At 42.2% G+C, this 26,901-nt stretch overlaps 1 protein-coding gene across 10 annotated transcripts in view; it reads left to right on the top strand.

The window, feature by feature from the left end:
* Positions 1-300: 300 nt before the first annotated feature.
* LOC6547099 (mitogen-activated protein kinase kinase kinase kinase 5) overlaps positions 301-26,901 on the top strand; it is a 48,147-nt gene continuing 21,546 nt past the window's right edge. For 4 of the 10 annotated variants that reach the window (XM_026980086.1, XM_026980084.1, XM_015156693.2 and 1 more), the window contains exons 1-2: positions 301-469; positions 1,085-1,443. In XM_026980086.1, the coding sequence (XP_026835887.1) occupies positions 1,318-1,443 (126 nt within the window). In that variant the 5' untranslated portion in view covers positions 301-469; positions 1,085-1,317. The other 6 variants (XM_015156692.2, XM_026980083.1, XM_026980085.1 and 3 more) reach the window with 3 other exon arrangements.

The raw sequence follows: 26,901 nt of genomic DNA, 5'->3' as shown, positions 1-26,901 counted from the left end.
AAGCAGATGACATGGTAGTTTGCGTAAAGATATTAATTGCTGTGTGTTTAACTTTTGATTCATTAATACGCATAATAATCATCTAAATCCGTAGAATGTATTGGTATTTTTCGGATTCATGTGGATTTAATAGTTGAACCCTTTGAATTTTGAATATCCATCCGCAATTTGAAAATTCCCCAGTCTGGCAACGCCCTGCCAAACTAGTATCGATATCTTCAACATCGATATCGATATATCGATATCGTAACAACAGCCCGACAGAGTTGCCACCACCGAACGACCAGCGCTGCTATCGATAGGCCCATCGGCAAAGTGCCATCGCTAGCGAGGGGTGAGAGGAACAACAACATTTGTGGGCTGCGCGTTGACGAAGTGCATGTGAAATTTTTCGTGTTCGTAGGACAATTGTTAATTATCCACTGGCCGAATGCGCCCCGCAATCACGTGTCGGTGTAATATGTGAACGGTTTGTGGTGCTCACCTTGCGCGTAACGAAAATCGGAATAAAATTGTTAAAAAATAAACGTAGTATTTACACCAGCAACAACAACACGAACGGGCGACAAAGCGACACGCCTCGCGTTGTTGTTTTTGTTGTCGCGCGTTTTTTATTCGGCAGCACAGCAACTATTTATTTATTTAGGCAATTTCGCCTGCAAAAACAAAAGTGCTCTTCATAAATTCTAATAAAAAGTAATTAAAGTGCAAATGCATTGAGAAGCAAGGAAGAGCAGAGGAGAAGATAAAGAATAAATGCTGAGGAAGAGAGAGAGCGAACAAGAGAGGGGATTACAAAAACGAGACGTCGTTCACTTGCCCTCTCGCTCCCACCCCCGCGCTTTCTCCACCTCCTTCTCCACCCTTCCCCTAATCAAATTTGTTGTTGCTGCTTTATTTGCTGATTTTTGTTTTCATCGCTCTCTTTTTTTTTAGTCTGCGTCATAAATCGCGATTCTCTAGTTTCGCGAGTGTTTCTCCACAATTCTCTGATCAGAATCTGATTCAAATGAAATTTATGCTTATGTTTAAATATAATATGCAAAAGTCCAGTTAACCTTACGTAATTGTGTGTATTTCAAAGCGACCAAAATGCATCTCGATCCAAAAAAGTATCTAAATTTTGCCTGCTACGTGTGCTAATAAGTCAAACAAAAACGAAAAAAGAAGCGGCGTTAAGAGTAAGAGTGCCAATCAAAGATTAAGAGTATACCAATCGAGTAAGGAGAGATCCAGCACAAGGACTCGATCGCCTCGAACCGAAACCGAAAGCGGAAGCGGATACGGCAACGGCAAACGGATACGGAAGCTGCCAAGATGGCCGCCGCCCACAGCCACCACAATGCCAATATGCTCAGCTCGGACATCTCTCGCCGAAATCCGCAGGACGAGTACGAACTCATCCAAAAAATTGGCTCGGGAACCTACGGCGACGTCTATAAGGTGAGTTGGAATAATAGCCTTTAGGTCTCCTTAAAAATTGGAAAATTATTAGAAAAGTAAAGGGAACGGAAGGCAAGGAAAATGCAAAGTGTGTTCTTCGGATTTGGAATGTTTCCCCAAAATCCGCAAGTTTTTAGAGTTTCCTTTACTGCAATCTTGCATTCCGTCTGCACAGGAAAAAATTATACAACAGTTCGCAAATTCGAACACAAGAAGTCTTTTGTTCAATACAGACACATCACATCATCTAGCGATACATCTTCATTGGATCGCAAACCCAAGGAATAAAGTTCTTATTGGATAATTGTTGGACAATAAATTCAATTTTGTGAACATTATGTGTAATTTCTAGACAGTTCTAGACATCTTTGCATTTATAGTTTAGTCACATTTCTCAATATAGAGTAACATTAATGCCCGCCAAGCCACATAAGTAATAAAATGTTTCTTGCGTTAGAATGTAGAACGCATTAAATCATAAATGAGGAATGTTTTTTGCTCCAGTGCAAGATTGCAAGTGCCCCCTTGATCTCCCCACCGCAGACCCTCCACTGCAGACCCTCATTTGTACATCTGTTTGCCACAGCATGCTCCTCATTCCTTCCCCTCCCACACCCCTTTCAGCACCCCTCCGAACAAAAATATGCGGAATTTTAGTTTTCCATCTCCTCTGTTGGATCGTTCTTTTTATACCATGCAACTTCCATGTTTACTTTTGCTGCCCGTCGAAGGGAAGTATGACAAATGCCCCGAAACGCCAGAGAAGTTGCCCTTGGGCGGGGGGCGTGGCACAATGCAATTGTTGTTTCCAGGAGCGGGATTATATGGGAATATATGTATGTAGGTACATAGGCAGACCAAGGGTTAAGTTCCTCACTTTCCATATGGAATGCCTTTGCATTCGAGGGATTTCCCCAATTGGATTTATTGCGTTCTAGTTGGCCACTGAAATCTATAAATCATCAGCTTTTCGAACGCTTTCCATTCGATTAATTTTGACGAAATTTCTCATAAAAGACGGGAATTTAATTATTTCGTGCATTTTTGATATTGGAAACTAAGTTATTGCGTAATTATTGTAATTGGAAACGAAATTGATTGTACTTCAACTAAATCTTGTATACACGAATTATCTGAGATGCAATAAAGGTATTTTGATTGAATGGGCGAGCATAGATATGTGGAATTTATATAAAATATAGCTCTTCATTTGTAGAAAATAAGACAGAATCGGTCATTAATTTGATTTCGCATATTGATTACTTTGTTTGACAGCGACGAATGATATCAATGAAACCAGTCTATAATGTACACCACAATTCTGCATGAATGGTTCATTTTTGACTTGTTTAATTTGAATGCTTTGGTTTCAAATAATATGTGCAGTTTTAGGTTTGACTTATTTTAATTGTTGTTCGTGTTTTTGTGACGCAATATTGGCTCAAACTCAGCCATTTAGAACCTAAAGCCGTAAGCCTGTTGAGATTAGGCTCATTCTTGCTCATTGGCTGATATTGGACTTGATTCATTTTGCCTCACTTCAATTTATTCGATAAGCAGACACGCGCTTGCATTGATTATGGGGATTAGTTTCGAATGTGTTATTTATTTATTTATTTATGTTTGCCCACATCTGGTTTTGTGGGCCCTCTACTCATTTTGCCATCTGATTGTGTCTCGGTTTTTGTTCTTTAGAGTCTGGTCCGTTCTGCTTTCGGTATCTTTTCTCCATGTTCCATCCATAAGATGCGTCATCCATGAGCCCAAAGCCCATGGTTTCGGTTTCAATCCGCCATTCAATTTCCACTCTTTCGTGCTGTAGCTCCCCCGACTTTTTACTTCGGTTTTTATTTATTTTCACATCGAGGTATTTGGTTGCCAGGGGAATTTATGATGCCACACATCTAGAATCGAGGCGATGGCATTTCGATTCAATTTACACAAGCGACAAGTTCAATTGGTTTCTGGTATAACTTCCAACGTTTCAGTTCGGTTTTCCGCATTGTTTACACTAAGTTTGGGCTAAACCATAATTATACATCGAGCAATCAGCTTTTCCCCTCTTTTTCGCAACTCGTTTCGCGATATCAATTTACAATAGAAATAATATCAACGAAATGAACAGCAATACGCCCTGTTGACAGGCTATTAGGAATGGAATTGGGTTTCCACTGCTCCAAATTGTTTCCTCCACCTCCCCCATATGCTCCCCCCTCCATCCACTCGCTCATTGATTCATATTAGTGGCACAATAATCCAAAAATGTAGTGCAACACCGCAAATAAATGTTCAGCTGGAGAAAATGGATGGAGCTTTAAAAATTCATGTGATTCAGTTTCGTGACCTTTGAACCGATTCATATGCAAATTTGGGTATTCAATTTAACGAAGGGAGATGACAAAATATGTTTTCGTTTTTTGTGAGTTTTAAAGATTTAAGTTGACTCATTTTTAATATTACGTGCTTGTTTCAAGATTATTTTTAATAAAGTGTAATTAGTCACATCCATCGTGATTTCACCTAAATTCAATCGTCTCGAGAAATACTTGGAATAAGTTTGTATATTTTATTTGTATTTATTGTATGCATGTTTTTATATGCTATACAAAAAGTTGTTGCAATGTTTTTAATTTCCATTCCCGTGGAGGAAAACTCCTAGGAGTATAAATGGCACCTGTCACGGCGGGAGGGAAAAACTAAGGATAGGAAAAACTTTAGTTTAAGGGGAAGGTGCCGCTGTTGCACGGGGTTTTCATTACCGGAAATTCGAGAGCGAGGCGCAAGTGAGTAAAAGAAAATAACAGAAATATGAAAATAGTGAACTCTGGGCTTTTCACGCAGCACAAAAGGAGAAGTGCCAGGTTACCTAGCGTTATGCAATGAAAACTGGCACAAATACTAGTGCATAGACGCATACATATTTTATGCGTGTGCCTTCGTAACTCTCTGTGTGTGTGTGTGTGTGTGTGATTGCCTTTGCCAGGCACTTGACTTCGCCATCCATTGTAGTTGTTGTTGCCACACTTTAACAATCATCCTCGTCATTGTTGTTGCTGGCTCTTTATTTTGTTTCTCCCCTGTTGTTATTGTTGTGCACGCAACACGCATGAAAACATGAAAAAATTGGCGCAAAGCTCTCATCTAGAGTGGGTGGTGTTTTTTTTTATTTTTTGGTTGGAGGAGGGATGTAGGAAGGTTTTGAGAAAATTACTAGAGAAAAGAACGAAGTGGAGTGAATTTGTAGCAGCAAAGTGATGGGGCAAGGGGCGTGGCAAGGGGTGGTGGCGGAGGGCGGTGGGCGCTTAAGGAGGTCACGTCGCCAACGCATGTGTGTGTGCGAGGGTGAGTGGGCGTGGCCCAATGCGTTTTGTCTGTCTGACAGTGTGTGTTTATGTTTGCTGATTTGCTGCTTGTTTGGTTTCGGTTTTCACACAAATTGCAATTGCAATTGCAGTTTGCTCTGCTGCTAAACATAAAGCTCAGTTCCATAACCCCTCCCATCACCCCACTCCTTCTGTTTGCCGAAAATGTTGTCATTGTTTCTGCTAAAACTCTTTGAAATTCCAGAATTCTGTGCCACGCAAAAACCAAACTCACAGCCAAATCATTTGCGCTAAAAGTCCAACAATTTTGTCGGTCCAGACCACGAAGCAAAAAGTGGGGGAAAAGCAAAGAAACGATGAAAAAGTGCAGGGCTAAAGGAAACCAAGACTAGCCGAAAAATGTTTGCCTTGAACTAGGCGACGGGTAAAAACAATGCCGAAAACAACAGCCAAGGAAAATAGAAAATGTCAAAGGGTTCACCCCGCGATTCGCATCGGCTGCAGCTACAGTCAAAGCAAATGCCCAGAGATCCTCTGGATTCTGGTGGCTCCTGGGGGGGGTAATATGCAAATGGATCTTGACACGCCCACCGCGAAATGGGCGGAAGGCAAACAGCCAAACAGGCAAACAGGCAAGCCAGCAAAACAGCAGGGAGACACTTTCAACGCCTTCGCCGCATTTAAATGTTAAATGGCGAAACGCACAGAACGCAGAACTTTTCCTAGAACAGGAAAAACAAATCTACACTGAAGGAATATTAAATGAATGGCAAAAATGTAGTATTTTTTAATCAATTAAATCACGATAAGAAACTCTTTTCAGTTGTTTTTAGATTGGTACTTTTAGATTAGATACTTGTGCTGTAATCAACCGGGAACTTTTTCCAATTGTTAAGCTGTTTCTCCCAGTGTGGGCATGTAGACAAAGTTGGGTGGCGATGGCAACCCTTAATTTAGCAACAACAAAGCGCCATAACAAAACAAGTGACGATTGGGTTGTTAGCGGGGGCTGCGGAATGGGAAAGTCAGGCGGTGCAAAGGGTCGCCATGTTGACCCAATTCCGCCGTGGCAATAATTTGCACGTCTTCTACGGACTGCCAAGGGGGCGGGAAAGGAGGAAGGGAGAAGGAGGACTATGGGGATAAGCGGAAAAGCGGGCAGCATTGCTGGGAAATGTTGTGGGTGAAAAATGAGTAACGCTGGGGGTATTTAGAAGGGCAGTTTCAATGCAACGCAATGCTGTGTAGGCTTGCGGCTGCATTCTATCACAGTCCAACAATTCTCCCTCTCTCTCTTTAACCCTTCTGCAGCTATTATTACACCACCCGCCCGCCCCTTGAGCAAAAGCAAATATTGCAACAACAATTGGTCGATGTTGGCCAGGGAAATCGAGTTAACAACGGATACTATAGCAGAATGTATCCCATGTTCGCTCATTAGCCTGTTCACTGACTTGCGGACATAAGCAGATATTGATGACCACACCGAGAACAAATGGAGCCGTAAATATGGGGTATTATAAAATCATTATCGTGCATTATTAATTCGTACTGATAGTTTAGACAAACGATTAATAAAACACACATTGAAATCTCACTAGATAAAGCTTGTTTAATGCTACAATACTTATAACAATAGTTATAGTTATAAATTTATTTTTGTCGAGTTAAGAACAGACCAATTTATTCGAAACATAACTCAACTCATAACTCAGGGATTCTATAAATAGTTGACTTATTCCTGTTAAAAGAGATCTAATCAAAATAGATTTAACGTTTTTGTTTCTCTAATAAGTGACACACTGCATAAACGATAAAATCAGTTGAGATCTGTTTTCTTTTCTATACTACCCATTTGATATTGTGGCACACATTCTAATAACCAAGTTGCCCACTTGTGATTACGATTGCCATTTTCAATTGGGCTGTTTGGGTGTGTGGGTGGATGTGAAAGGCACCTTAATTAAGTTGCGTTAACATGGTAAATGGTGTCCGGGTGAATTAGGAAACCGGATCAGGAATAGGAACAGGAATAGTTACAATTTGCTGCAATTAGCAGTGACAGTGCCAACAGGGACACGTGTTCCGACTCCCTATTCCCACTGCTACCCACCAGTTTCCCTCTGTTTCCCTATGTTTTTCACGGGAAAATCCCAGCAGGGTTAGCAGGCCAGACGGACAACCCTCTGCTCCATTCCCCGTATTTATCTGGGATCCTTTCATGCCTAAACTAATCCACTCGCCAAATCAACTCAAATGCACGAAATTTAAATAAAAACCCAACTCCAGGGAACCCTAAATTCGCCCCTTTTTTGTGCTCTTCGTTCCCCGCAATACCGAAAAATCCCAGTTGTGCAAATATTGGGACTGTCTGTTGGGGAAGCCACATCCCTGCTCCTCCTGTCCTCCTGCTCCCTTTCATATCCTTTCGTTTTAAAACATATCAGCAATATTACACAGGTCCCTCGTCCGACATCAGCAGACGTCCCCGAAGTCAAATAAGAAAATAAAAAAAGCGCAAAATAAAGGAGAATCCGTCTCTAAATCGGAATATATATTTTTGGCTTCCATTGGCCGTGCTTAAAGTGGTGTTTTCTGGGTGGCGTTGGGCGTGGGTCGGGAAAATGGGTTGGGAAAATGTTGAGAAAGGGTCAGTCGTAGGCAGACACTTGGCTGTTGTGGGCGTGACCGTGGGCGAATGCGCTTTCCTGAGTTTTCCTGTTTTGGAACTTGTCACTTGTCCAGGAAAAGGAGAAGACACCAGGCCTTGTCTTTGGCGTTGCGAAGCATAGGAAGTGGCAGCTGCTCCTGGCTAATTTCCCCCGCTGTTCTTTCTCCTAGTGCGCCTTAGTGTTCCTATCTTCCCTAGCTGCACTGAGAGAAAATGTGCTCTCATTTAAATTTGCAAATATTTTTTTTTATTAGTAACCTGATCTATGATCGATCGTGAATAACCAACCTTGTCGCTATTAATAGATTACTATAACTTGATTACTCATGTTCTTGAACAACGAATAGTATAAACAAGCTTTTATTTTTAAATACTTCAAGAAGATTGGAGTTTTTCCTCTGCAATCCCTATGATCTTGTGTTTGACCCTGGAGCCTGTGCAACGTCTAAATGTCACCATTCATCTTGCTCCAAATGCCCCCCAGTCGAAGGAGAAGGAGACGGAGTGGCGATTCCTGCCACCCTGTGGTTTCTTTAGTTTTTCTCTTCATTTCCTTGCTCATTTCCGTTTGACATTTTCCTTGAATATTGAGTAGCAGCAGCAGCAGCAGCAGCTACTTCACTCACTCTTCGTTTTATCCGATGGAAAAGTCTTGGGCGCAGAGCCATCAATTGGATGTATGCCAGTTAGGTGGGGAAACGCGGAGAGGGGGAAGTGTTTACAGCATTTCAAGCTCGTTATTTGGCCAATTTCGTAAAGGATTTAGCAGGGCTTCCTTCTATGGCTCTCCAGCAGTTATCCATTTCTAAGTTGCTATGTACTTGGTGTGGATATACATATGTACATACGAGTATGTGCATGCACATGTGCATATGTATGGCCTTGAGTGTGTGTGTGTGTGTGTGGGGCTGCCAAAAACTTTGTCCTTCATTATAACTTCTTCCTCTTCTTGCCGCTCCTTGGCCCCGCTAAACTTTGCAACGTCAGAGTTTGCCATATTAAAATCATCATCAGCGGCGTCCAAACATCCAACTTATATAAGAAGCTAAGTAAGAATAAATTGAGGCAGAAATAAAACGGGCGAATATTTCAGGCATGCCGTCATAAACTTGAGCTTAGTGGGCGTGGCACAAGCCTACACGGACACACACGCACACTCCCATTTCGCAATCGCCACAGAGTTGCAAAGTTGCAGTGGCAGCAAAAAAAAAAAAAAAATCAACAACAAATGAAATTGAAACTTAAAGTCAAGCTGAAAGATGAAAAAGAGACCTATCGATGTCGCGATGAATGTGGACCGCCCCCTTTTTCTTTCTTGCCCCTGGCATTTCTCAGAGTTCAATGGCCTGGTACACAGAACGAAAAAGAATGCATACTTCAAAATAATAATGAATAGTTTACCACTTTATATCTCTAATTAGTTTCATTATAAGTGAACAATTATTTAGTTGTTGAATTAACGAAGCCATTTATTTAATTTATTTTCTATTTAAATGATATGCACGGATTGTCTCGGTGCAGTGTCTAAAAATAATAATCCCCAGGCAAGTGACATTTGTTTGTTGCGAACAACTTGAGATGAAATCATTGGCAGCTAAATTTGCATTTGCATTCAATTTTTGCCACTTGAAAAAGTTGCACTCCCTGCGGTCAGCGAGAGATGATTAAAAACTTGTAGAATTATGCGAGGAAAATGAGCTGCTTAACAAGTGGCGGGTGGGTCAGATCCGTAGTACCGCACTCTGGTGGTAATCGCCGTCCAAAGTTGACTTGCTTTTCCCTGTTTTTGTTGTTCTGCATAATTCCATTAGCCGGCGAAAGTTGCCGCGCGGGAGTCCGAAAAGTTTTCAGCCCAAACTAATTCCCATTAAAATGTGTAATTCCAATTTACGGTGGGCAAAAGGCACTACTTGTTTGTGGCTCCTGGGAAAGTGCATAAACCACCGCTCAAAGCCAAAAAATTAAAAGTAGTAAATTTGGTTTTTGTGCTGATTGCAATTTCGAGAGCACGCAGATGTCTTAAGCCACCGATTCGTAATAATCTCAAGTTGCGTAGCAGCTACGGCACTAATTAGAAAATTTCAAATTCATCTCTCAAGGAAAACCGCATCCACTCATAGCTTCCACCATAGCTACCATCAGCAGTCAGCAGAATCATAATAATGATAAGGACCTGGATGCTGTAGGGTCGTCCGCCGCAGCAGTTGACAAAATAATTAAAATAAACAAAAAATAATGATTAACCCTAAAGTAATTTGCATAAACTGCGAGAACTCGGCCGGCACCGAGCATAATTAATGAGTGACGAAATCCCCTGCGCCCTTGCGGGCGGAGAAATTCTGGGCGGAGCGTAAACCGCATAACACTAAACTGACTTTAATTGAGGGAGACATGACGAAATTATTAAAATTATTATGGCAGGCAGGCCGCAAAGAGATGTAAAGAGAAAAGGAGCCACAAGCGTGACGAAACTGTTGACAAACTCGAAATGGAAGATGTAAGGAGAGACAGGGATGGAGAATAAGTGAAGTGTAGTAGACACAGAAACACAATTAAGCGAAATAATTGCGCTTGAAATAAACTTTTTTTCTTGGTTGAGAGAAGGAAGAATTATAGAAACAGAAAGAGAAATGCTCTTAGGGTTTCCATATGGGAGGAGAATCTCCAGTCGCTTTTTACACTGTGAGAAATGCATTGTGAAAATCACCAGGACGAATATATGCAATGCCCTTATCTACAAAATGTTTCAAACTTAATTTTATTTTATTTTTTTTTTTTAATTTAAGTGTTGTTTACTGATGATGAATCAATTTAGAATTCAGTAAATCTCTCTGTATGTGTGTAATAGCAATTAGTTAATGGAATTCGCCTTAAGTCCCAAGCAAGTTTTGGTACTTTTCAGATTATTTTTTGCTATTCGCGCTTTGTATTTCTTCTTATGTGCGTCAAAATTGAAACAGAAGTGGGAAAAACTCAGAACATCCATTAATGTACGGTAAGGGGGCGCTTAAAGGGGGTATATTTCTAATGGGTAACACATTGGCTGGCCAAATTGACAAACAAGTCTAAGCCTTGGCATAAGAACCATAAAAAGAACCGTACAAGAAACTGGAGTGAAAAACAAGTAAGAACAGAAAGAAGAAAACAGATGATAGGGTAAAGTTGCTAGCTATGAAAGTGGGGAGAAAAAATATGATAAAAATGAAGTGGTCACTAGAAGCCAGAAATCACAATGGCAACAAAGAAAAAACGAATAAGCAGCAGACAAGAAGTGAAATGAGCCAAAGGAAACTTCAAGTCAAATAAAAAGTCTTTAGCAACGCTTTTGCCTCATCTAATAATTTATGTGCCTTTGTCTGCGCCCATCGAGGGGGTTTCCCGCCTTGCCCCATCTCATTTGCTCTCTCCCCGTTGGATTGAGTTGAGTTTTCCATGGGTCCATAATGAACATTGTTTGCCTCAAGTTCAAAGTTTGCGCCAGGGAAATGCGCTTCATTAAATCGAAAGAGCGGACAAAGGGACGGGAGTCGGTGGCTCCGGCCTTAAGGGGGTCTGGAAAAATACTTAATATAAAGTTTAGCTATTTTAAAAATATTCTACGTACCTTGTGTCCATGTTTTGTTCAGAGAAAATTCTTTTGCGAATTTTCGATTTTAAGCCACCCATCAAGGTGACCTTGAACTGAAGCCTAGCTAAAGTGAAAGATATATTGTGAACTGAGCAAGTCGCGGCAATCCGCATTCTTGACAGATGACGACCACTGAGCGTTAAATGATGATGAAGCTGCCCTGAAGCGAAGCTTTTCACGAAAGTCGCGCCTCCGCGTGAAATGGCTGAGTTTCTCCCGGTTTTTCCGTTTGATTTATGCCCTCAACTGCGCCGAACAGCTTGATGAAGTTCCTTTTCCAAAACATTACGTAATTTAATGCAAAACCCCGAAACTGTTGTCAAATATTTCACGTTGCAGGCAACCATAATAACGTTGCTGGGTAAAAATCCTGCAAGATGAAGAGGGGGAGGAAAAGAAATGGCAGAGTTAAAACCGCTGACCAATATTTCACAAACAATGCCGAAACAAAAGCGAGAAATAAAGGGCGGAAGTTGCAGTTGCGGGCGGGGAAAAGTGGAAATGGGAATTTCCATCAGAGCTGCAGGAGGCGCCCAACCACAGTTGCTGTGTTTTTACGTTTTTGTTCCTATTTTTTAGCTTTTGCGACTCCCACAGCGAAGAATCCCTCAATTATGCAATTTTCTATTTTCCAACAAATTGAAACCGAACTTCCATCGCCCTCTTTTTTGCTGGCCCAGTTTTTAGCACAACACCCATCTCCACTGGCAGGTGGAAAATGAATTCTGATTTGGGTTTTCCTATCCTCTGCCACCGCTTCCGGGATGGAAAAACATTTTTGGCTGCTTCTCAATAATGTACATATGGTTTGTCCTCAATCTTGAGGCTCCCGATTGCTGATCTCGAAAGTAAATGTTTTCCTTTTTGCGGCAGGTGAGCTGGTTGGTTTTTCTCTATTCTAGTTGCAAATCAATTTCCCTTGTATCGCTGTTGGTTGAATTGGTATCGGCACAGGGCAAAATTATCAATATGTGTTGCCAAGTGGCTGCGTTTCACTTATCAACGAACAATTATAGCACTTAGATATTATTTTATGTCAATGATTACGAATTCCTTTGAAACCGAACAAAGAAATGAATGTACTTTAAACTATGTGATAGTGATTGTATTATTAAATCAAATGCGGAATAAATATAGTAATTTAATAATAGGAAATGGCTTCTTATAATTTTTTTACTGTGTTGAAAAATAATTGCCCAAAACATCTGTCCCCTTTCCATATTTCCGGAACTTCCATTTTAAAAGCGAGAGAAATTTTCAACTGGCCATAAGATTTTATTTCTCCGATTTGTTGTGGCGCCAAACGAAATATTAAAATAGTAAATCTTTTGGAAATATTGTCCATGGAGTGGGAAAAGTTCTGGATTTGTGTTAAGCACTTGCCATTTAATGCCTCCGGAGCTGATAAATATTCCAGGAAATAGTCGAGCGGCAGTGCGTCTCTGGGCAACTGAAAAGTTTTCAAATTCTCCTTGGGCTTAATCTTGAAATATGAGCCGGAGGCACTTTCAATGAATTTATGGCAGCCGAGAACTGTTTGCTGTCTTAAAACGCAATAACCGTTAAGAACATCGGATTCCCCGCCTAACCCTTTATCCCCACTCTCTTAACGCATTTTGTTGAGTCCCAATGCTCGGCACGTTGGTCAAATGGTCACGTTCCATTTGCCCGAGGAGCAAACCGGCGGCAGGTGACAAACAGGTGGAAAATGAGGGTGGTGTTGCTGGCGGGTGGGTTGCTGGCTGGTTCGTTTCGAATGTGATTGATGAGAATGGGACGAGAATGGGCGAAGAGTGATAAAGGTTGACATTCGACAGGTGTGCAAAGCGAAAGGGAATGACAAAACGCATGTAAACTTGAAAAGCACATCGCACACTTTCCAGCCAAAAGAGAGTAGATGAAGCGGCACGTCAAATTTATGACATTTGTTTTAAAGTACTTATATTTCAAATAAATTTCCAAACTCAAGTCCAAACTAGTGATCGCCGTGACTCACGCTGTCACCTCTATCAGCGATGGCAAAGTCAACAAAGCAACAACAATTAGCGTGGCTGCCTTGATGTTATCTGTTACTGTCTGTATGGGTACTTATACCCACAGTACAGGCGGCTGCACACGCATCAACATTCACACATGGTCTGGCAGACGGAGGGCCTGAAAGTGTGCCATTGGCATTCCCAGTTTATGCTTGTGAGGGCCCTCCTCCAGCCCAATCCTCCCTCCGCAGCCCAGTGCCCAAGATACCAGACCGTGGAACACCCTCCTCAAATGTTATCGCTTGGCATATTAAGCCAGGGAGCAAGAACCGTGCTTGAAATTCATTCAGCTGCTCATTCACTCGCTCCAGCTATTGAGTCACCTCTCTTGCTAGAGAGCTTGCATAGAACTCGGAAATTAGCATATTCTTAAAGGGTACACCCCACCTATGATGCCACGATGATGATAGGGGGGAATGACGATGTTGACAAAACAACGATTGCCATTTATATAACCCTGCTTTAATTGCATTGCGTATGCCACACGAGGCGTATGCGCAACTTTAATGCGCCCCGTTGGCCCGTCGAGAAGTGAAACAAACTCTTTGTTCACTGCTAATGTCACATCGCAATTCCCTGGCAGTTTGATGTCCAGTTTGCTAAGCTGATTATGGTTTATTGATGACTACAGATCTTTGCCGGCAACTTCCGGCCCATTTCTATTATCCTTGCTGTGCGTGTGTATGTGTGTTTGTTAGTCCATCAATGACACTCGCTGGGGGAAATCAATTCAATTTGTTATGCTAAACGTATTTTGTGCATTTTGTGCATCTATTTATTTAGGAGCACTGCTCCGGAAAGTAAATTGAAGTGTGTTAAGTGTGCTAGAAAAACAATACTGCCGAAGAGTATAATTTCCAACTTTAAGTGGACTTAGCCACAGTTGTGCAAACCCATTAAAATTTCACTACTGTGAATAAGTCGTATACTTGGTTCAACATATAAATTGTAAATGTATATGGCACTGATTTTCATTCTGTATATGCATTTTCCGTAGCATGCACCTGCTGTGCCAATTTTCGAAAATATCTTGTGGTGAAAGGGTCGAATTTATTCGGAGTGACAAAGTTCGTAGTGTAAAGAGTGAATTTCGTACATTTTCTGGATGTTCAAATACCATTTCCCATCGAAAGGAACATGTAAATGTAACGGGCACGGACAAGGACCTTTCACCCCTGCGCTTGCATGTTGCCAAAGGCCAAGTGGCACCCAAATGAGAACCCTTACATACCCCAACTCCACACCTGGCTTGGGGTTACCTTTTTTACACGTGTCTCCTGTCAAGTGCAGTGGGGGATAACATCGACAGGAAGGAGGGTCCTTCAACGAAACCACCCAGCCCAAACCTCTTGAATATTTGTGCCCAACTTGTTAATATTTCGACAACGTTCCGGCTCGAGTGAATTGTATGGAGTGGGGGTGGTCGGCTCGCCCTTTGGGGCTTCGAGTTGGTATCCCTTCCCTCGCGCAGGACATTGAAAAGAGTGTTGGTCCCTTTTTGCAGTTGAACTTTTCAATTTGATTGCCAAACGAAAGGCGTTAAACGGGTCCAAGAGCAGGTGGGGGCACCCCCGATGACTAAAAGTAATTAAAGTATTTTCCCAGGTCGCTACACAAAGCTGGAAAAGGGCCGGGAGAGGGGCAAACTGAGGGGAAAAGCTCGCAGCTGCTGCAAATGATATTCAATTTGTAGAAAATGTTTTCTAGGCGGGTAGAATCAAAACAACAAAATGAGAACTAGGCTAACACGAAATCAGGCGGCGAGTGCGGGGGCGGGGGCGGGGAAAACATAATATGCATAAAGCCAATGGCTCGGAGAAAGGAACAGGGATAGTGGACTGCTTTGATGGCTTCATTCTAGCCTTCATTTTGTATTTGTAGCTGTTCCCTAGTAAACTTTTTCAGGAGGAGCAAAAACTTTGCCCAGCACTTGACTGTGTCTGCATGTTTGTCCTTTTTTCTATTACTTTGGGCTTGGAACTCGAAAAAAGGAATTACACTTTTGCTTTGCACATCAAGAAAAATTGTACAGCTTCGATAAAATATATTGCAGATTTATCACAGTCTTTGTCTGTGTATATAAATTATGTATCTTTTTTTTTGTATTTTTAATTATCCGCTTTAAGTACCTGACTATTTTTTCCCGTGTGCCACAGTACCGGTGATTGCCATTTGGCTAAGTGTGCGTGAGAGTTGATACCTTTGGAGCTGGCTTACAGATGATAGATGATAGGTACCGGAAACTGAGAGAGTTGGGCACTGGGATTAGTTTTGGCTAATTGAATTGTGCGTTGCAGGCGGCTGGCAGGAAAAGTTGAAGGTGGAGCGTTCAGTGCCGAGCAGTTAATGTGGGAACTCGTCGAGTTCATTCCAGCTTTAAGGGTCAAAGGGTTCACTAGCAGTGTGGTACTAGGATTTACCACACTGTTTCCACATTGCCTAACATTTTTGATGCTCCGACAAAGTCTGCTGTACGAGTATGCGTGTGTGTCCCTTTTGCTAATCGTTTATTTACGAGACCATGCCGTAGCCGGAAAAGCGTGTCTGGACCCGGTTGACTGCTCCTTTGAGCCGGGCAATTAATAAAACATGAACTCAATTAGTTTAAAAGGCTCACGATGATCGAAAGGCATAAGCCAGCAAGGCATGAGGCGGAAATTGCCACCAGAAACGTTGACAAATTGCAAAGAGTTACCATGAGAGACAGAAAGAGAGGAGCAAGCGGGTTCAATTAAAGAGTCGCCGCGAGATCCTTTCATCGAACTCATTACAGCTCGCTTCTTGTGCTTCATTTTCCATTTCCGCCATGCAATTTCCCCTCCTTTCCTCTTTTCGGGGCAATTAGGGCGACCAGGAGCTTGTGGCCAGCCTCGAAGTCCTTCTGACCAGGTCCACTCACAAAGGCTGAAAACAGACACGAAGAGAGAGAGAGAGAGAGTGACTGGAAAATCCTTCACCGCCGAAATTAATTTACTCCTCTTGCTATTTTTCCTTTCCCATTTTCGTTTAGGAGGTTTCCGCTCTGCTTTTTCAACTGGTTTGTTTTTCTTTCCGCGATTCGTTTTTCCACAATTTGCCACTAATTTCCCTGTTGATTCCAAGAAAACTCATTATGTGAAAAAACAAATATTTCCAGTCTGGAACTAATTTATTTACTGCAAATATATAAATAGTACTTTACGTATTTTATGCGGAATTAGTATTGTTTATGCAATTCATTTTATATGAATAAGAGTATCCTAAATTTTTTGGCGTGTAAAAAGAAATTGCATACATGAATTTAGACCAGCACAGCTTTGATTTTCGTTTTATGTAAGCGAAAAAAGTTACACTCATTGAATTTTAAATTCGGTCTAATTAAATCTGCAACTTTTTGGGGGCCCATTTCAAACTGTCTGGCCTAATCGGCTGAGGAGGCTACCGGGCAAGGACTCTACGCTGTTTGCGCTAATTGGGAAAATCGGCTCGACAAAGTTGGCCCGGCTCAAAGGTATAATTTGATTGATGCGACTCCTGATCCGAGGCCCTTGGAACTCCATCCGTCCGGCCATCAAAGCGAACGCCCCGAGGCGGAAGCGTAAGTTTTAATTGCCAGTCTGGACAGTTGGTGGCCGTAAATCTGGGTTGTGGGCCACAATATCATGCGAGCTGCTCACCGCTAGGTTGCATAATTTACGAGCACTGAGGGTGTCTTGAAAAACAGAGAAAAAAACGATGAAATGCTAAAATCGATAAAGACAGAAATGGCGGAGAAGCCACTATTTCTCGTGCCCGAACACAAAATGGGTTAGAACGGAACTGTATTAATAACGCAAACGAAGCGCCCCGCTAGACAAGCCCCAGAAAATGGAACAGGAAATCCGCGTCCTGCTGGCCAGGAAGGTAATTTAGCACGCAAGCCCAGCTCCTCCGCATGCCAATAACAATGGTGCCTCCCGAGGAGCAGAAACTACCGTCTGCCATAGGTGAACGGCAATGGGAGTTATACTCAGAAAAGAGTACATAATATTTAAATTAAACAAGTCCATTCCGACGAGAAAAAATTACCTTTTGTGTACATTTAAAGCTGTATAAATGTATTGAAGAGAAAAAATAGGTGCAGTTTTTATACTTTGTTCTTAAACATACATATTTTCAGCATGTCTACATTTTTAAGTATGTATATTATGTATATTTTATCATAGTTTTAATCGAAACTATTTTTTTGCAGTGCATTTGAGCAATGAATATTGTTGGCTAGGACTTGAAACTTTTTCCTACTCTAATTGATGGCAAGGACGATGAACTCCTGAACGGAAACAATAGATCCTGGAAATGCATAATATAATGCTTTCCAAGTCATTCAGTACTTGAAAGATACAGCTTAGCTGAAGTTTGCAGATATATTAGCGTTCTGCACTCAACCTTTATTTCTCATTCGAAAGCAATCGAAAACTTGTTCATTGCATTTTTAGTACCCACAAGTACTTTTTTGTGAGTTGCAATAGAATCGCTGGATAGAATTGTATCTTCTGATGATTGTGGTCCCAATGTAATTAAGTGCAACACTTTAGTCCCAATTTCCACAGCGTTGTTCTAATTTCGCCACAGAATAACTTTATTTACATGAGTCTGTGTGTGTGATTTGTCATCATTTGCGAGATAGGGATGAAGCGACGGAGAACGGGTGAAAAACTCAGTCAGTTTCTGTCTGTTCTGTGGTGGCGTTAGTTCTTTGTTTCAGCTGGTTTTTACCCCAATCCCATCGTCTATTCCCCAAAATTGGTTGGCTTTTCACAATGGCGGGTATTCCCGTTTGTGGACACTTTCAAATGACATTTTTGCGAGTTTTCCGCTGTCCAATTCCCGCTGTCCATTCATTTTAAACCCAGTTTTTCAGCTTTGTTCGCTCTATTTTTTTGTAGATTGTTTTTTGCTCGTCTGGAATGGCCATTTGTACTAATTTTCTCAATTGCTTGCAAACTAAACACGCACGATAGAGGTGACAGCGTGCGTGGGAAAACTGATGTCCCTATTTTGCCTTTCATATATGTATGTATCTAACTCCCTTGTAATAAGGTTTCATTATCCGTAATTTAAGAGTTTTTCAAGTTAATTTGTCGCTATGTTAGGAACACTTAGTGCCAACAAGTCACGTGCTCATCTCTAACTAACATACAAACAGGATAATCCCCTTTGTGTGTTGCATACTTTGGGGCGAACAAGTTTCTGCGGTTTTTCCACTTCATACCCTTTATTTGAACGTATATTGAAATTGAGGCTAGTTTTTGTTGCTGTCTGCTGAATTTGTTTCTATCGCTGCTGCCGACCGATAAGACAATTTAAAGTTTTTAAGTGGTTTAAGTGCCGCTCCCTGGAGCATCGATTAGTATGATGTCCCACTGAAACTTTTCGCTCATGATGAGCACAACACATTAAAGTTGAAGTCTGGATGAATGAATGGATGGATGGATGGCATTTATGGAACTCGCAATCATTTGAGGCTCAACATATGGCGAGCAATGCGAGAAATGCGTTCAAACACATACCGGGAAAAAAGAGCCAAGAATTTATCTGAACTACATACGTTGTGATTCGTTCTGCGCTTTTTTTTTCCACTCATCCAAAAATAAAATGCGCGCAGCGTAAACAAACAGTTGGTTGGTTGTGCCTCAATGTTTTTCTTTATTTCTTATTCCACGAGTGGAGAGACTATGAAATCAAATTTGTTTATATTGAAATCGAAGCGAGAAAAATATGCAAAAGGTCGATGTATGTGCTGTGATGGATGGGAAAAAGGGGGAACGTATTCAGACACTTGATGAACAGCGCGAAATGTCTGTAAGAAATACTTTGAAATTCTGGTAAATCCATGGAGAGTCGAGGAAATCCGACGAAATTGTTTTGCCGTAATGGAATAATATTAAGCCAACTCCAAGCCAAATTGGCAAATATGTTACCTTAAGAGCCCCTCGTCCCTAAACCATTACCCAGCTTATTAGAAAAGTTATCGTGCAACGGATAAGTAAAAACAACTAAAATCAAATTTTCCACAATTTTTCCTATCGTTACAGGTAAGCTGAAAACATCAAAGTGGACTTGGGGCCATTCCAGACTGTCCTCTAGCGAGTTTCCAGTTTAGAGTCTGCTTTTAATTATGCACTTCAAAGGCGGCAAATTCGACGATCCAAATTATTTGAACTGCGACCCGAAAAATTGCATGGTAAAGTGGGGAATTTGCCGGGGCGTGGATAGTAAACTGAGCAGTCGAGCAGCTTAATTAAATTGCAATTTTCCCGCTGGCGACTGGGGACACCCACCGTCGATGGCGGAGTCAGCAGGAAACTGCAAACGGACAATGGGAAATGGCGGCGGCCGGGGTGGAAAATGGAAAATTGGGGAACAAACGCTAAGGGTCCAACGCCCAGCGCCCAGCGGTGGAAAATCGGGAAAAGCAAAAATAAAAGTGGCCAACAGATCTAAAAAATGCACTAAAACATCAGCAGCAACAGCAGCGAAGAGCGAGAAAAATTCATTATTTTTCCGAGGCACAAAAGGGTCATGAAATATGCAAGAAATGTGCAGCAATCTGGGCAAACTCCTCAAAACTAGAGTAGTAAACGTAACTTGATGGGAGCGAATCAGAATAACAATCCAAATCAGAATAAGAATGAGTGTGTGTTATGCTTTCCATAACGATGACTTTCAGCAGTTATTCAGTTCATTTTTGAAGGGCTATGGGCTGTATACTCGTATATGTGGCACTCCATCGAAAAACCAACTCAATCTCAATCTCAATCAAGTCTTGTCGACAAACTAATTTCTCTCCCGTTTGCTTTGTTCACTTCAGCTTTCCACTTTTCCTCTTCACATTTTCCGCTCTTGAGTTCGCACGCGTTTTATCGCTTGATTCTCTGTGCCAAATCTGCGAGCAGTGAAAATAATTAGAATATTGGCTCAATTGTTTGGAAAATCCCAAGCAGAGAAGGGCGAATGAGCGCCAGATAATCAGCATAAAAATCGATGGAACGATGGTCCCATCAATGGGAACGATAATGACGTGGATACTTCGATACTGATGATGTGCATTCCCATTTAATTGGAGGCTTTCGCTTCGCAAATGGACCTACTGCTTAGTCGAATGTGTGAAAAGTAATGTTGCTTCTTTCGCTTTGGCTACAACCCCTTAATATTTGTCTGGTTTCTTTGTTGCAAAAAAAGAAAGGAAACAAATAGCTGGCCCATAAATCAAAGGCATTTCTCTGGGTCGGACAGTCGAGATAAGCGCATTTATAAATAAATAAATTTATCTTGCCTGGCCACGGGAAACCACTGAATATTGCGGGTATTCCGGGCTTGCGATTAATTGAACTGCCATCTGATGGCAAAGGTCGACGTTTCTACTATTACATTTTACTGGTTTGGGCAATCCTTTTCTATTATTCATCATATAGCTGCGTGCTCTGGTGCTACTTTGCTAGCCAATAAAAATCGCACAAAGTCGCGCAAGGAGAAAATACACACAGAAAAAATAATATATACCTTTCAATTGGAATTTTCCAAGCATGGCCTTTGAACAAATTGAGTTAGGTGTCTAAAAGTGTGCTGAGAAATATACTTGTCATTTGAATAATATGGTTACATACCTTTGCACATTGCTTATCTTAGCATATTTAAGGTAATAATTGAAACTGATTATATTAAAGTTTAGTGAAGATGCTTCTTTAATGCTCCAATATTTTTTCGCATCTTTTATTCACTCGCCGCGAAGAAAAAAGCAGACAAGTAGAACTCGCTTGCTTGCGTGAGCTTTAAATATTATAGCATACTTTTTGGCGCCAGCACTTTGTCGTGGGCGTTCGTGCGAAAATCCTTGGCAAGGCGAAAGAGCAAAAGGCAAATGTCGGACACTAGGAGACGGGGAGAAAGTACGCGAGAAAGTAGAATAGGGATAGCCGAAGGAGAAAGGAGAGAGTGGGGCGCACAATGACTCGCAGCTACTCCAATATTTACGTAATAAAAAATTCAATTTAGCGAAAGTTTAAAAACGATGGAGCCAAATTGCCTTCGATGCGGATGTTGGATGTGGGCGATAGGATATCGCTTCGTTTGGGAGCAGCTGCACCATGGCCGGCTAATGCGAATGCCGCTCCTGCTGCCTTCGCACCTTGGAGATCCTTGAAGCACATCCATTTCAGTCCCCTGGCCATAAATTCGATTTGCAAGTGCACGACAAACATCTCCCGCAGAGCGCCGCCAATGACTTCGACATCCCTTCACCCCCAGTGTCTCACTCCATCGATTACTGCCGGATAGTTTCCCCGGAGAAATTCCCGGCGGCTGGTTCTACTCCCACCACTCCTCGGCTCCCCGCAGGTTGTGCAATTTTCAGCTTGAAATGTAAAAAGTAAACTACGCAAAATTTGAAACTGATTGCGCCTGAGGAGGATGACAAACACATCGATGGATGGATGATAGGAAAAGCCACACTCGAACAAAATGTGTGCGAAAACTGGAAAATTCGATTTAAAATCGCATGAAATTGCTCACTTTCAATCTATCAAAAAAACAATCTATCGAAAATAGTTTAATATTAAAGCAGCTTTTGTTTAAAAGTCTTAAAGTGTTCTGCGAATAAGGACTTGGAACTGGAAATGCAATTCTTCTCGGAAAGAGAATTTCTTATGGGCCAAACTTTCGAGTGCAGCAGCACTCAAACTAGCTGTGTCATGTCTTGGCTTTCACTTTGGCTGAGATTTTCCGTTGCTCGCTTTGCGTTTTTCCGAGAAGTACACGAAATCCTTGAGACTTTAACACATTTGCAATGCTCGGAAGACTGCTGATGGGCAGCTGAAAGGCACGAGGAAGAAGACCAGGAGGCCAAGGCTTGCTGCTCTTCAGTGTCCTCAGAAGCTCACTCATCCAGTCAGGCGTGTGTCAATGTCTGAGCGAAATACGTATATTGGCAATGCGTAGGACCAGACAAATTCCCCATTTCCCCGCTCGTCTCGTTGTCTTGATAAGCCATTTATGATTATAGCAATTGATTGGTGGTGACTCCTCTGGCCATCAGTCTGCGATTGATGATTACAACGCGGACAAATTGCGACTTGGCATGGCGCCGATAAAAAATAAGTAATAGGCCAGGCACTCAATGAGCGGCAATGTGTATCTGCAAGATACATTCGACACGGCTGCTGTCGATTGGTGGGGCGGTAAATAAATTAAATTTCCGCCACACTGTCATCAGGTGGAACGATGCGATGGTCCAGTTACCCCCAGCCCATGAATATTTCATTTGGTCAGGCTACTCAATCCGCCCGATTCCCGATTCCCGGTTCCTTTCCCTTTGCACTTTGCTTTATTAGCTGGAAATTTATGGCGTATTTTGTATTTCCCGTGCGGCAATTGCATTGAACTTGCTTCCTCCGCGTCAGCTGCTGGAAATTGCTTATCAATTTATGCAATGGAGGTGATAAATTCGTACCCAGCCCTCTTGTTTAACCCCCTCCATGGCAGTCGGACGAGCTGGGAGCGTGGAGTTTATGCAACCGCAGCTGCCGCCAACTGGCGGTTGCAGTTGACCCAATTCCTTCAGTCGGCCCAGGACGTCACTTTTTGCCCGCTGCCTGCTATTCTCCTGCTATTTTTGTAGCTGACCGCAAACGCATCGCGGGCTGTTTTTAGCCCGTTCCCTGTTTTCCCGTTCACATTATTGTTGCCATTCCACGCTATTTTCAGCCACGCCACTCGCAAACAGATAAAGTGCACATGGCAAGCAAAAAGTGAACATTTTAAACAAAAAATAGTTTTAAAAATCTTAATATATGATATTATTTGTTAACTAAAGAGAGGATTTGTTGGCCGTTTAAATTATGTGCACATTTAAGTTTGCGTACTGCGTTACCCAAACATACTTACCTGTATTTTTTCTTGTGTATTGGAATCCAGTAGCACGCGACAGTGTCGCAAATTCTCAGTCACAACCTCATCACCATCAAGTCGTTCAATCGCAGCTGATAGTTGTTGAATCAGGAAAATGGGCGTAGCATCTGCGGCACAGCGGAGTGTTAAGGTGAACGGGGGGCGCGAGTGGGTTAAGCACAGACACTCAGGTGCCGCAGCAGACGGAAAAGCCACAATTTAGCTAGCAGAGGTGAACGCAAGGGAAACGCGGAAAATTGCCAAGAGAAATTATTTTAATTCCATCAACGTCATGACAAAAGACGGCGCTGCCTGGGGGGCCAACAAGTTGACGAAACCCCCAAGAGCTCTCGCTTAAGCATTTTCATTAGAGTGCTTGTTGGCTTCTAAGTCGTCGACCTTCTTCTGGGGACACATTTATTTTGTGCGCCAGTTGGATTTTCTTGGCGGCGTAATCCTCGTGCGATTTGTAGTTTAATATGCATGGGAAAAGCATAATTTAATTTACATGATTATCCTGTGGAATCGTGACCGTACTCCTGGCCATATGCCTGTCACATCGGTAATGTTAGCCTTGCATTGGGCATAAGGAAAGCTGGCTCAAAGGCAGGCAATCCAAAAAACAAGAAACACCTTCTGGGCAACCACACATACACACGTTCCTTTTAGTCTCGCTATCCATTTCCATTTCCCACGCACATTTCTTGGCATCGGTTTCAGTCTGGACCCAGGCTCAGTCCTAATCCTCGGCCATATCCTGCAGCCTCTTGGATTGTTGCGTGCGTGGCCAGGATTTGGGGTCAGCGATTTCATTTGTCCCTTGCCTGCCGTAGTCTAATTTGCCGTCTAATTGAACCTGGACGCTGCCAAATGGACCCAAAAGCTTAGGGGTTGGGGCTTACCCCAAGATTTGAAACAGGAAACAGCGTCGATTGGTTCCCAGCATCAAGGGTAGTTAATGCTCCTTAGATTTCTCATAATACAAGCTAAACCAATCTGCTAAATGGTTAATAAATTACAAGATGCCTTTACACATTTATGTAAATTCCCTATTAACCTTTTGTTCGAGTAATACAAGAGCTAGCTTTCATATATGGGTAACGAATTTACTAAACACAATTCAAACGATGTTTTTTAAATTAATTTTTGTTCATAAAGAAAATCACACTATATTTGGTTAATAAAGAGTCTTTAAATCGCATGCGGTTGCAAATAAAAATCATTCAATAAATATGTTCAATTACAATTTAAAATTCATTATGCACATACTCAAACAGCGTTCAGATAATGTTTTATTATAATTTTTAATGAAATGCGAATTCTTGAAGCCATTTTTATTTCATTTGCCCGAGCTCAGTGAACGCTTTTTATGGCCAAATGAATTTTCGCACAGCTAATCATCCATTTCACGTTTGGCTTCCATTTTAAATACGCCAGCTCGATTTTTCTTTTATGGCCCGCAAAAATGTTGGCGCTAAAAGGGAAATTTGTACTCGCCACCCTTTAATGCCCAGCCCCCAATTATACCTCCCTTTAAAAATCGAAACACACGCAAAAATGAATCATACGCCACCTTGTACCATCGAACCAGCTGCTCGTAAAGCTGAAGAGAAATGGATAGCAATTTTCAGCGTGGATGCTACAAAAAGCTAGAGGAGGCGGATCTCTAAGCTCTTTCAGCTGTAATAAAAAAAAGTGTTATTTTGCGTCGCATTTCGCTGCGAGCCCCACCTCCATTACAGCTTTCTCTGTGCCCCTTCACTTAATTCGTAGTCGCAACACGAATTCGCTATAGAAACGGACATCCGGCGGGACTTCGCCTAAAAGCCGGCAACACTTAGCCTAGCAGATGGAGGGGGCGTGGCGCAGCGGAGGAGGGCAAACTTTAATTCATGCAACAAAACTGAGCCACTTGAATCTGTTTTAACTATCGTCCTGGCCAGGCACCTTCTTCTTCTTCTTCTTCCCGGGTCGGCTGTCACCTGTAAAGTTTCTTGTGTTTTCTCCCCAGGGGTGTGAGTGTGTGTGTGTGTGTGTGAGTGTGAGTATGTGCTTGAGGTGTCACACTAGTGAGTTGACACAGGGGGGCGTGGCACTCGACCAGAGCAAATTAGTTTAGCTGAATGCAAAATGTGCGACAACTTTGGCTGACTGACTTAATGAGGTGCAGGTGAAGGGTTCACTTTGGACACCCTATCCCATTCCCATCCGCAGAATCCCACGAAGCTCATGCATTTATGCAGCGAGTTGAAAGGTGAGCGAACATCCTTCAAGAAAATAGTTAAAGAAAACACAAAAATCCTCTTGGAAACCAGAAAACGAAAACATAAACACTTGAGTGGGGAGGAATGACACAGTTTTATATTTTTTAGGCGAAACTTAGACGAGCTTACATATATGCTGGCCTAGAATGACAAAAGGAGATAAATTGTAATATCAGTTACTCATTGTAAGCAAGGAATAGGGATATTTACTGGCTATCCTTTCACTCAATGCTTAAGTGACGGGGCTTACAAGTAAATAAACCCCAAGTGCTCTTCAAGTTATTAAGTTCAAGTTATTCATATTAGTTGATTGCTACCCAATGGGTGACCGCTTTAAATGTATTTTTCCACGTGTACTTTCCGCATATGTCGGTTAAGGTTGTCGGCCTACAACCCAATGCCTCCCCACATGTTGTCAATGCATAATGTTGGACGACAAAAGTAGCTCATGCATAAACCAGTTCGTTAAAAATTTTGTGGCGCCCCCGAAGGGGCGGTCTGGGCAATGATAAACTTTTATTCTGATAACTAACGGCAGGTGCAAGTGGGCGTAAAACGGCAAAAAGGTTTTGCTTGCTGGCAACCGCACACTCGGCGTATACGTGATGTGCCTGTGTTATGACAAGTGCAATAGATACAGAGAAACATTGGATGATGATGGGTTTTCCCTCTCTGACCTTCACCCGAGTGGCGATAAAAGTTGAACCTCCCCTCGTGAGTGGCATTTTCGACCTTGTTCGAGAACTAATTTAAATTTAAATGATATTGTATTTTCAATTAGCATTTTCTCTGCCCGAAGACTCGATGGCCGAGGAAGAGGGTCTTTTTTTGTGCCTCTCCCTCGCCCACTCGTTGAAAGGCCGAGCTCAGGCACTTATTGAAATTTATGAGCAAAGCTCTCGAAATGAAATTAAAGCGCTAATTTTGAACCTGTTGACCGACGCGAGCCAAACAAACATTCCGTCCAACGGCGGCAAACGCAGCGGAATATTAGCCCTAATATATGAGATTGAGACGCCCACCAGTTCAAAGATGAGGCCCCGGATGCCGCGGATGCCCCGGATGCCCCGGCTGCCCCGGCTCTAATGGTGAATGGTGGATGGTAGATGGATGGCGGCGATGAGGTCGTCGAGAATGATGTGCAGAAATGGTGGAAATTAAAAGCAAATAGCACGAGCTGGACGTGGCGGGTGGAGAACTGGCTGAGATACAAAGTAGATGCACTAGAAAAAATCAATTGTAAATTTGCAAAAGCTTGCTATATCACTGGGTTCCTAATTACCTCATAAAAGTGTGTGCAACGTATTTCCTTTCCGGAATTGCTATAGATTATATTAACTCTTCAATTTCAACTAGTAAATACTCGTTTTAAAATTCGAAAAAACGACGAAATTTTTTCCCGTGCACATACGCTTGCTGTGGGTCAGCATACCAACAAAATGGCAGTGGAAGAATGTAGGGACCGCTTTAAGCAAACCAAAGTTGTTTGAACTGCTGCTGCACGAGTGCGGGAAAGAGAGAAGACGAGTGAGAGGGCAGATGTACACCATGTGACACATAAACACAAAACTCAGAACACAGAACACACTGTAAACGAGCTGCAGAAACGGAAAAAGACGGCGACTGTAGAAGC

Source organism: Drosophila erecta, unplaced genomic scaffold, assembly GCF_003286155.1.
Source record: "Drosophila erecta strain 14021-0224.00,06,07 unplaced genomic scaffold, DereRS2 tig00000092-arrow-pilon, whole genome shotgun sequence".
Taxonomy (NCBI): domain Eukaryota; kingdom Metazoa; phylum Arthropoda; class Insecta; order Diptera; family Drosophilidae; genus Drosophila; species Drosophila erecta.
The sequence above is the reverse complement of the archived record's forward strand: the minus strand, read 5'-3'. Positions and strand labels throughout refer to the sequence as shown.